The sequence below is a fragment of the Anguilla anguilla genome, chromosome 13, assembly GCF_013347855.1.
Source record: "Anguilla anguilla isolate fAngAng1 chromosome 13, fAngAng1.pri, whole genome shotgun sequence".
Classification (NCBI taxonomy): domain Eukaryota; kingdom Metazoa; phylum Chordata; class Actinopteri; order Anguilliformes; family Anguillidae; genus Anguilla; species Anguilla anguilla.
Window position 1 is genome coordinate 17,647,522 of NC_049213.1, and position 12,190 is coordinate 17,659,711.

The window sequence follows — 12,190 nt, forward strand, 5'->3', positions numbered from 1 at the left end:
ATGGTGAATTCCAGAAGGTCTCTCTGGTTTTAAACTTTCCCCTCTCCTTAACTGGTCATTGAGTGATCTGGGAAGGAACGTTCCAAAGTCAGTGTATCAGCTACCCGGTTCTAGGTCCTAATATTACTCTGTATCTACAGTGCTTAAAAGAGATGGAATGAGAGATTACATAGTACAGCATTTTGTTTTTTAACTTATTTTTCTATTTTGTGCATATGAGACCAAATGTTCTATGAATCAGTAGGCTCATGATTCCTTGATCTTAGGAGACAGACCAGCATTTGGAGGGCTGGAATGATAGGGTGGGATCTCCCTTTGGACGTGAAAAATTATATCATTCTCCACTAACACTAAGGTCTTAGATTCTATTAATCTCTCTGGTCAGAAATATTCAGGTAATGAAAGGTTTTCATTTCATTTCATTTCCTTGACATTTCCAATGAAGAGATCATGATGCTTTTATCCTACAGGGGACAAACTAGCCTGAAAATTAATGCTATATGTCTTCATGCTATATTAGAATTTTGGTGCTTGTGTTCTGCACCTGGGGTCTGTAAGATGTAATACAAGCTATTTTGACAGATAAGACTTTTTTTCATGAAATAGCACAGAGCAAAAAACTACAGCTGGGAAACATCTCCCACATGATGCATGGTACTCTCTTCATCATAAGACTGTTTAGATAAACAGGGGTGTGTGGAGAATCCCAGGATCACTCACTCATACCATGTACATCATGATATCCCAGAAATCTCCACTCCATCTGTCTGCATTGAAATCTCAGAACAGATGAAGGTCTCAGCACCCAAAGGCCAGACCTGAAAAACCAGAAATAAACAAGGTTTCCTGATTTCACATCTCACAGCCACAGCCTCCTTCATCGGATCCCCTGATTTTAGCTACAATCAGCCTCATCCAAGTTCCTAATCTCCACAGGTATAACCAGCTTTATCTAATCTCTTGATCATGACTGTAGCCAACTTAGTCTGATCCACAGATATCCCCATGTACATGTGATATCTCCTGCTGACAGCTATACTGAACTTAATCAGATCTCCTAATCTCCACAGATATAACCAGCATCATCTGAGCTCCTGCTATCCACAGACAGACTGCATTTGACTCCAACACATCTAAAATGATCTGGGTCCGATGAGGAGGTAAAAGGTGAGTGATCCCCTTTGGCGTCACTGCAGACTCATGCCCCAGTGATCTCGGATGACAGCTGGTGTTCGGATGGGTGGGCTGCTGGGGGTCTGTATGAAGCGGGTGGATCACCCGCTGGGGTCTGGTTTGCGTGTGACCGCACTCTCAGCAGGTGGACTCTCGGAAGGGTCAAAGGAGCTGTTGGTTTAACAGCAAGGCAGCAGGGTAGAAAAGAGCCCTAATTCCTCACTCCGGGTTCATGTTCTGTGGGCTTTCATCTCATAAAGGAGGGTATCAGATTCTGCTTGTGTCACCTTCACTGTCAAAGAATGGGCCGTCACTTTGTCTCTGGCTAGCACCATGGCAATTTGACAAGATACAAGATGCAGACAGTATGACCCCTGACCTCTGACCCCGTGACCAGAGGCCTCTGATTTACTGTAGCACCACCCCAGAAGAAACAGGAAGCTGGTTCTAAAATTCCAAAAATGGAGAAATACATTTCCCAGATATTGTTATGCTAAAATGTTTTTCTTGTTTAAAGTCTGCAGTTGAAATCGTATTACAAGAGTTAACTGAGATGTAGTGGATTCTGAAAACACATACCTGGAGTACCGGCGCATTAAATGTTAGAAACTGAAATGCTGAAATCCGATCAGGAATCAAACTTTGATTCAATCAACATTTTGTAACATAACTTAGTAATTCTTGAACCTCTCTTTGAATAAAAATAATTCCTTGATACTATAAATTTACATTCACTTCATACACTGAAATGTGTGTACACTTTAGTCCAAAGGAATTGGCATGCACGTTGAATGACAAACAAATATGCCCAGGTATGCTTGTACTGTAAATAATTCAGTTTTTTGGAAAATTATCTCTGCTGGCTCTTAAAGTTCAATATGCCAGAGGCAAGCACTGAAGGATTCTTTGAGTCTGTTGACACTGTTTTCCCTGTAGATAAACTTCCTGTGATTGATTAGGGCAATTATAGCCATAAATTATGTAAAACATTGAAAGGTCATGTTAAATTGACTCTGCATGGCCCCTACTGACGTAAATACGTATTCTGGGTTAGAAAATAAATGAACCAGAAGTAACCGTTGTCAACATTTTTTGGATGGCCTGCGAATGGGTTAATGAGACCAAGAGATAAGTGTAGAGAAGGGGAGATAGGGAAGAGAGGTGATGAACAGTCAAAAAGAATGGGAAAGATGGGTAAGTAGAGGTGTACGCTTCACAGAGGTATTTAGAACAGGAGATCTGAACCAGAGACTGTTTGCTAATAATGTTTTGCAAACGTCTGTCAGATTAAACTCAAATGCATTTGATACGTGTGACCCCCAGAGCGTAATCAGCTGCAAGTTTTCATCATTGCAGCTGTAAGATGTCTAATGAGGTGAGTCCAAGCGATACACAGCAGGTACTTTCCACAATTAGGAGAGATTAGGAAGTGCGGGAAAGGCCGACCGGGAGAACACACACAGGGCTGTCGTTGGTATGCTGTTTCAACATGGAGAGACGGACACTGGAGCTCCAGCTCCCAATCATCTCCCGAAAAGGTGAGGGTATTAGGAATGAGGATTTCCTGTTTGTTGCAAAAGCAAAAAAGGGCAAATAGCTGCTCTGTATTACACTCGTTAGGTAACTGGCCTTGTAGATCAGAAGCTGCTGGTTAAATTGCCATGAGGGGCCAGTGTACCCTTGAACAAGGTGCTTGCTCTGAATTGCTCCATAAATATCCACCGAGTGTGAGTGTGTGTGTAAAGCAAAAGTAAGCATTTTAAGATCTGAATAAGGGTGTCTACTAATACATAATTTAATAATGCAACTGCCCAGTCACACTGATGTTGTTCAACTCAACTTTTTGAATGGTTAATGACCACATTACATCAGGACCACAAAGAATGGAAATTTCTTATCAGAATAAGGCTGTGTAACAAAAGAGAACCCCAAAAAAAGAATAAGACTGAAGAGAGAGGAGACCCAGAAGAGAGCTGCCTTTGGTGAGGCAAGAGCCAGGCCAGACCACAGCAGGCCTTAGTGCAGGATGCTGGTGGAAGTGGTCGAGGTAGTAGAAGAGGCCAACTTTGGTACACTGTTGGTTGTGTTAGGATCAAACAACCTTTGCTAATCTGTTAGCAGCCAGTTGTGGCCCAGTAATACCTACATTATTCCCTCAGTGTATTTAATTCAGCAGCCAGTGTGGGACAGCCCTGTTGTCTGGCAGCAATAAGCGATAAGTACTCTCAGCAGGTGCAAAAGGCCCATGAATGTTTCTTGTGCAAATTCCACTGAAGCACGGCAGTCCGGAGATAAAGAACTCGCTGAAAGATGTTCGAAACATTCAACAGAAAGCTTTTTCCTGTCCATCTTTAGCTGACAGATGCACTTTAGAAAGATAGCTGTCCTGACAACAACAAAAAAACACTGAAACGTCAGTCTGTATCACTTATTGCGTCTTGGAATTCCTTTCCAACCAGATGAGAAAACAAACAGGACCCTGGCCTTTCTAATGGCCTCCTGTTGGACACGTGAAAATTGTGCGATGGACACTACTTTTGAATACTGATTCCTTAACTAAGGAGAATGGTGGGAGCATTCCAGATTTTATTTCTAGTGAGGACAGGAGTGCAACAAATATACAATTCTATATTATTTCTTAAGGCCTAATAGTATAATGTGCACCCTCACACACTATTGAGTGCTTGATTCAATACATGCATTTCTCAGATTCAGTACATACCATTGGAAGTTTGATATGTACCGAGTTTAAAAGTTAATTGTTTGAAAAAGATTTGTTTGTGCAATTTGGAACAACACTGGATCCCACTACAACCGTACTGTCAGGAATGACATGAGGCTGACATGTCACTCAATGAGGATGATGTCACCAAGGCTTTCATCAGCTCACACTCCCTTAACTGTCACCAAGGATCCAGGCTGGACATATAATCATGAAGGAGAATGTACACCTACACATGGGACTCATGGATCTGCCTGGACCTGCAATGACTTAGAGGCGATGTGTCACAAACACACACACAAACACACAAAGGTTTTCTGGCATGCTTTATAGCACCTTATAAAGTGACTGGAGGGTCCTATTCAGTGCTGAGCCCCCGATTGTGTCTCAGATACAGGAAGGCTCAGATTGTTCTGAAGTAGCTCAGCCATTGCACTCCAAACATAGAAACATGTCCGCCACAAAATGTCACAAACATTGCACAGCCCAGTTATCCTGTTTGACTGCACAGGACAGGAATCAAATCAGGAATCAAATCTGGAGGTCTTTAGTGGAAAGTACACACTTCAAAAAATTGCCTGTCATATATAGCTATCATGAAAAACAACAACATCCTCCTCCTTTGTAACACATTGTTCCACTGACTGGACTACCACAGTGCCAACAAATAACATTCCTGGGTTCCCACTTTGCCTGACAGACAAAGAAGGCCAAGGGTAGGTATGGGAAGGCACTCATTTTATTGGGGAGGGCAAAAGACTCTTTTCTACAAAGTACAACATTTAGAGTAAGAAAATGGCCTGGAATTATCCATGGAAAGAGCTAAAATAAAGAAAATGTATGAGAAAGAATTAATGAAAAGGGTAATACTGCCTCAGGCATATTACAGGAAGTACAGACTTAACTGATTCACGGTAAGATCCTTAACTTAAGACCCATAAATCATTTGAATTAAAAAGACAGGCGAATTATATGGAGCAATAAAGCAACCATAGTCAAACTAAGGGAGGAGATGCAGTATGGCACATCAGCCTTGAGAATCGTTCTTCAGCAAAACCCCAAATTCAATGTAATACCCTAGAGGCTGTTTCACTGAAAATCCACCATTACCACAACCCACTGCTGTGGCTGGATGGCTGGAGAAACAGAGGTGCGGCCTAGTCACCATCCTACCGTATTTATTGTAAAGCGGTATGTTGGCATGCATTCAGCTTTGATGGAGAAGAGGTAAGGGAGGCGGAACCCTCAGTTCTTTATGACGTTGATAGACACCGTAGAGACTGTAGGCATAGTTAACGGTGTAGACACATCGAGGTGTTAACTCGATAGGCACCGATGTTCTACTCACCGTACTGGCAGCTGGGCCCATTGAAGCCAAGAGGGCAGTCGCAGAGCTGGGAGGAGCTTTGTCCACATTGTCCTCCATTGAAACACACACCATAGCTGCAGACCGCTGAGAAAGAAAGAGAGAGAAAGAGGTGGGCCTTCAGCGGAAGGAAAATTTACTCTTCCAATACAAATTGGAAATTAAATTATACTTTAATAAAAAGCAACACAGAACAAACAGCACCTTTACAGGACAAAGGAAAGCAGTGAATGAAGTAATAATTGTATGTTTGTCACATTCCACACACCACATTGTTCCCTTCCCACTACCGCATCACAAGGCATACATCCTCTACAGCAACCACACAAACCCGAGCACTGCTGCACATATGCTGCTGTGTGCCAACACACAGTGTGTTCTATGGGAGTGGTTTCCACACTGTGGATAATGTGATACTTGCAAAAAAAAAAGAAAAGAAAAAAGAAGTACACCCATAAGAGTCATTCAAACCAGACAAATTGAATACTGCACAGCAATACTTATAGTGGAAATGGTGTGGTTTTGTGCTGGGAAATATACTTCAGTCTTCAGAGAAAAAATGAAAAACGTTGGTTGGTTTCTGTATTTTCACTCAACAGGCAACAAATTCATCCAAGTGTTGACACGCTGTCCGAACATCCAGACAGCTGGCCCTGTCTTAGGTTGCCTGGCTGACCCATCTCTCCAATCAAACATCACAACTCCACTGCTTCCACGGTAACCATACATGTTTGAATCAAAGGTACCTTCCACATTTCCATTTGCATTGGGTGCTCACATGCGACATAGCAGTTGCTGCTTGAGAAATCCCCTTTCCATTAGAGTGCAGATGTACACACTCTCGAGGAAACAGAGATTAGAGGCCACTGTTTGCCTTGGCAAGGACAGAGCGCAGACAGAGAGGGTGTAATTACAATGATTCACCGCCTCACAGATCCAGTCTCTTGGAGTTGGTAACAATTCTGACTCAGCGGATCAGGTTTCATTTTATTGAGGAATGTGTCAAATCAAAGAGCTCTCGCTGTACTAATTAGAAGGCTCGTCCTAAAAGGCACTTACAAATATCACGTGGAAATGGCTTCATTTGAAAACATGCTAATGAAGTACAAATATAGAAGCTTAAAAATGACCTGCCATCTAAAAAAGTACAGTATATTCTATATCAGCAACTGTATTAAAATAAGCCAACTGATTCAGCAATTATTCACCTGTTCTGTTCTATTTTATTACTGTATATTACTGTATATTGATACCAGGCTGGTACTCTCAGAGAAAAATAACCCAAAAAAGCACATTAACACACTCCCACATTGACAAACCCAACAAGGCACTCTAACACTAGAGGTATCAAACCCAGTGTTTCTTTTACAATATGCTGTTTTAAAGACAGTTAAATCATTTAATTTACATGAAAAACTCATCTCAATTTCACAACACATTATATTTTGCATTTAGCATGTGTGTTATGAGACATAGCTCAGGAGGTAAGAGCGGTTGTCTGGCAGTCGGAGGGTTGCCGGTTCGATCCCCGCCCTGGGTGTGTCGTAGTGTCCCTGAGCAAGACTCCTAACTCCTAACTGCTCTGGTGAATGCGAGGTATCAAGTGTAAAGCACTTTGGATAAAAGCGCTATATAAATGCAGTCCATTTACCATTTACCATGAGAGTTAGAAGCAGAGACAGTGAGCACAATGCTCTGGCTTGTGGCCTTCATCAAGCAGCCTGTCGCTGATCTTGTGAACACCGTTTGAGGGAGAAAAGAAAACTGCACCTTTAGCACTAACAAATGGGGTCTCATTTAAAGGCAACAGAGCCCTCCCCTCTTTCCTCAGAGCAACTGATCCAGTCGAGGAATGAAGAGTGATTCAAGTACGTGAAGGCCCCACGCTGGGAGAAAAAGTAAAACTGCAAGTCGGGGGTGAAGAGCAGAGGAATGAGAAAAGATTCAAAGGGAAGAAAGAAGACACTTACGGTACAGACAGCCCGCCTCCCCATTCAGCTGAGACCAGCCTGGGCAGCACTTATACACAGTCTGGTAGTCCTGTCTGTACACCTGCCTGTAAGCCGTGTAATAGGCAGTCCTGCAAGGAGATGGGGATCGATCATTCATTCATTCTCTTCAACTATCCATGCTCCACTCTCCATTCTATCTAAATTAATGCATTTTACATGGTGAGAATGCAGTTTTTTTATTTCTACAACGAACACTTCCTCCTTCAAAGATGGTTGCTTTGGCACAAACACCCTACGGCCCCCCTCCCTACCCCCAAAGTTGTGTGCGTTAGGTGGTTCTGTTTTGTCTGAAGCTGCGTACTTTGTTTTGAGTGACTGTTTCAGTGCGTAAATTAAATACGCCAGGAGAACACAGCATATTTCCCCCACTCTTTGATGGTTTGTTTTCAGTGTGAAAGACAGAATGTTTGCAGGCCATGAATTTCAGCACTAAGTGTGGAGTGTCTGATCCTGTAGTTGTACACCTCTCCTGCAGCCTTGCTAGTTATTATCCAGTAAAGACAGCACAAACTTTAAGGCCTGTAATTGAAACCCTGCCTATCATCAAAGCAAGCTGCAGTTCTGTACCATGGGAGACACTGCAGAGAATGGGAATCTGTGCAGTTCTTACTCTTTTCCCATTATTACCCTTTTGTTTTTGTCTTTTCTCTGAAATTCATAATTGCAATTTTATGCCATTTCATTGCTGCAATCTCTATCAATTCAGTAACATGCAGATAAGCAGCTCCTCAAATTGATTTGAATAAGTGAGCCGATACAGAGTGAGTGAGTGAATGAGTGTGTGAGTGAGTGAATAAGCAAGTCAGTGAGTGAGTGAGTGAATGAGTGAGCATTAGACTGGGAGAGAATGTGTCAGCAAGCGAGAGAGAGAGAGTAAGGAAGCGAGTCAGGGACACTTTCCAGAACTCACCTCCTTTCATAGCCCAGACAGCGGCTCTGTCCAGCACAGCCCTGTTTCCACACCTTGACCATTCGTGTGAAGGCTTGGACACAGGGCTGCCTCTGGGCCACTAGCATCACCTCACGCTCCATACACACATTTGGCCTGTGGTGGGAGATAGAGAGCCACAGTCACACACCGCACAGGCTCCTTGCAGATTGGGTAGCCTATTCATGGTCACATAACATTTCAGACACACATATATAGCATGTCCCTGCACTCTTACAGATTCCTATACACAGCATATCCATCAGCCCCCTGACTCAGATAGGGGTTAACAACAGATATGCATTTTCCTGAAGAATGTAGTTGTACACCAGAATGAAAAGGCTTGATCTATTTTGTTCACACAGCCCTCACCTTCTTAAAAAAGCTATTTGGAATGAATGCTTGAATCCTGAAAACTCTTTTCCAGTACATTTCATTCAATTCTTGTATCTTGCAATGGCTGGTAACTCACAGAAGATATGAGCATCTGACTAATACATTAATAGCAATGATTGCCTAAGAGAATCTGCCAACCCACACAGCAAAAGAATATAAGAATATTTCATTCTGGTTAGACACAGCTGCAGGCATTATACCTTAAAAAGAAATCTGTTTTGCAGGTTTACGGCAAGTCTGAACTGTTATTGATCATGAATACAGACTGTCAGCATCTTCACATTTTCAGTAAGTCATTTTAAAATCATATGAGCTTCAAAATAAAATGCCCCAACCATTAAATGTCCCCTCTTATCCTCAGTATGCATGAATTCAAAAGGTGTTTAATCATAAAAATTGTACAAAATGAACCCTGCCACTTTGTTTTGTTTATTTTTAATCATGTCTTCACGATGGGAAGAGCATTAATAGCAACCCTTCATACCAAGGACCAGGTCAAAAACCTTGGGCTTATCCTTGATTCTGACCTCAGTTTTGAAGCCCGCTTTAGAAATGTCACCAAAGTGTCCTTTTATCATCTTAGAAACATTTCTAAGGTTAGACCATTTCTCTCTCAGGCTGACACAGAAAAACTAATGCATGCTTTTATAACCTCTAGGCTTGACTATTGCAATGCTCTCTTGTTTGGTCTACCTAAAAAAGCTACAACTTGTTCAGAACGCTGCAGCTCGAGTACTGACGAAGACCAGACAGAGAGCATATATAACACCTATTTTAAAGTCATTGCATTGGTTGCCTATATGTTTTAGAATAGATTTTAAGATTTTCTTACTAGTTTTTAAATCACTGAATGGCCTGGCATCAGCCTCTCTCTCAGAGATGCTTTTTAGATATGTACCTAGCAGGTCCATCAGATCCTCTGCAGCTGGCCTCCTAGTCGTCCCAAGGATTTCAACAAAAATGCATGGGGAAACAGCTTTTAGCCACTGTGGCCCTAGTCTCTGGAACTCTGCCTAAGGATCTGAGGGACTCCTCTGTGGACATTTTTAAAAGAAACCTTAAGACATATTTTTAGCCTGGCTTGTACTTAAGGTGCCTTGTCATTTGTTGTTTTATTCATCTATTGTTGTTTTACTGGCTTTTACTTAAGGTGCCTCGTCATTTGTTGTTTTATTCTTTTATTTGTTGTTTAGCTTATTTTGTGCCTTTGCTCACCTCTGTTTGTTTACTTTTGTTTTTGTAGCATTGTCTTTCGGACATGTGCAGCACATTGGGCTACAGCCACTGTATGAAATGTGCTATATAAATAAAGACTGATTGATTGATTACTCGCCCATTCTGGCTACCTTATGGCTACATCCTAAATTTAAAAAAGGGGTAAAATTATGACTGCCAGGATGATACATACCTAACCACGGCTACAGAACTAACACGTGTGTGACCTTTTGGAAAGCACATCATAGAAAAGTATGGATAATGGGCCAGCTGGTTTGTCCTGCATGGGAAAAAGTCCCTGTTCTGTAATTACCATGCCGAAGTCTGCTGTGAGATGGCACTTCAGCTGAAGTTTAACTGTGAAATTGTTGTATTTTTTAAATTTTTTTTTACCATTGACAACTTCTCTCTTGCTGAAATGCTTATCGTCCAAATGTAAGCACAGCATAATTTATCAGTTTTGCCAACACACTTTTCTCGAGTCATGGGGCATACATAATTTAAGATTGTCTGTGTGACAGTAAAATTGCTTGGATGAATTTTATTCATAAAACACATCTATGAAATATAAAGTTAACATTACTTTATCTCATATATAACTTTGAGGACGCTTTTGATTGCACACTTATAAAATAGAACTTTTTTTTCCCCATAAACATGCAATATTTAAAATGATAAAGTTGCTGTATACACACCTATGTTTGTGAACATATACGGTTTAGTATGGATAGATAAAGTGCTGAATTAAGTGAGGCGAATCAAGTAATAAAAAACTTGAAATATTTGTTAGAGTTGGCGTTTTTTCTGGGATACATGAATGTTTGAAATATTACATTTGCAACTGCTACATATTGTAATCTTTGCAATATGAAAAATTATAGATATTTTCTGGTTAAATGTTTCTTCAATTACTTGTTTTGGTTTACAAGTGGGCAAAAGTGCTGGCTTGCTTAAATTTGAGGGGAAATGTGCCCTCAGATACATTTTAATGCATTTTCAGCATAACTGGGCAGCCTAGTTAAATAGGGTATCGTTCCTATTTCCACAGCAAGTAAGTAAATAATAATCTTTGCCTCTAGTGGTTGGGGACCGCTGCCTTGCTACTTGCCCCAAAGGACGTGAAATATAATCTCAATACCGATGCAGGAGAAACAGATTGAAAACAACACATCCCCATTTGACCAGATCCAGTTTCAGTGAGGAAATTCCCGTTGGACTGGCGATAATCATTTTGTCATTGCACCAGAAGATAACTTTTCCTTTCAACTTTACGCGACAAGAACGGCTATTTGAGTCGATAGTCATTTAGGCTATTAGTCAAACATTTGGTCATGTTTAATCGGCCATGATTACTTGAGCTGGTTTAGCAGGCATACAAAATGTTTGGTTTCACTGTCCATCCAAATACAGAATGCAATAAGATTTGAGATAGGCTAGTTGATGCAAAAAGCTATTTTATAAATAAACAGTCCGACCTTCAACCTGTTCTGCATTTCAATACAACTGGCTCCAGGCCAAAGAATGACTTAAATGTAAAGAAATCACTTACATATAAGGCTGTAGATTCTTTCCTTGGTGAGATAATACCACATTTCCGTTAATTATAATAAATAGTACTGTACAGATGTTCAGATGCATTATTAGGCAGTCAGAGAAATGTTCAGAATAATAACTTTTTCAGTTATTTAAAAATCCTTCATAACATTTTCTTCCTTGTAATGTGCGCTTTAAAGCTTCGCTTTCTGGGGGAAAAATCCAAATCCAAACAGCTGAACAAAAAATCCGTGTTACACCCTCAGAAGACAAATCTATCTAACCCACTGTAGCGCTGCGCCATGCTGCCAGAGTTCGCAAAGACCTTTCGGCAGTTGTCAGTAACGAGTGTTAAAAGCGTGTCTTTGGCATAATTAACCCCTGGTGTTTTAGAGGGAATGCAGTGTTTTTGTCCCGGCAAAGATAGCGCAGCCTCCTTTGATCAGGGTTAGGGGGGATAGGGAGGAGACGCTGGGCAGGTTGAGCACATATTTCTTCTGAAGTCCTAAGCATCTTTTCAAACAAATCGTTTCTGATCACTAACTTTATACCTGTCTCCCGTCTGACGCGCAAAGCCGTTAGTTTATCTTTTACTGTGAGATGAAAAGCGCGATAAAAGCGATTAGGCTACTATCAAATGAAAGAGGGCAGTTTCTGATCCCACACACAAGTAAAACGTTTCCGAACAGCGTTCGGTTAATATGCAGGCCAACACATTTAATATATTTATGACAAAATAGAGAAGAGCACTGGCCTTTGCCTTGTTACATATTTATAACTTGAGGTTTCTGCAGAATGAATCGTATCCGTATTGTATCATCGGAGCACCTGCGAAGAACATTAAC

At 41.2% G+C, this 12,190-nt stretch overlaps 1 protein-coding gene across 1 annotated transcript in view; it reads right to left on the reverse strand.

Annotated features, from left to right (window-relative positions):
• megf6b (multiple EGF-like-domains 6b) overlaps window positions 1-11,726 on the reverse strand; it is a 37,480-nt gene extending 25,754 nt beyond the window's left edge. Inside the window, 4 exon segments of the mRNA XM_035387325.1 lie at window positions 5,244-5,348; window positions 7,232-7,341; window positions 8,184-8,318; window positions 11,362-11,726. Coding sequence (XP_035243216.1) covers window positions 5,244-5,348; window positions 7,232-7,341; window positions 8,184-8,318; window positions 11,362-11,450 — 439 coding nt within the window. The 5' untranslated portion in view covers window positions 11,451-11,726.
• Between the last annotated feature and the right edge of the window lie 464 nt (window positions 11,727-12,190).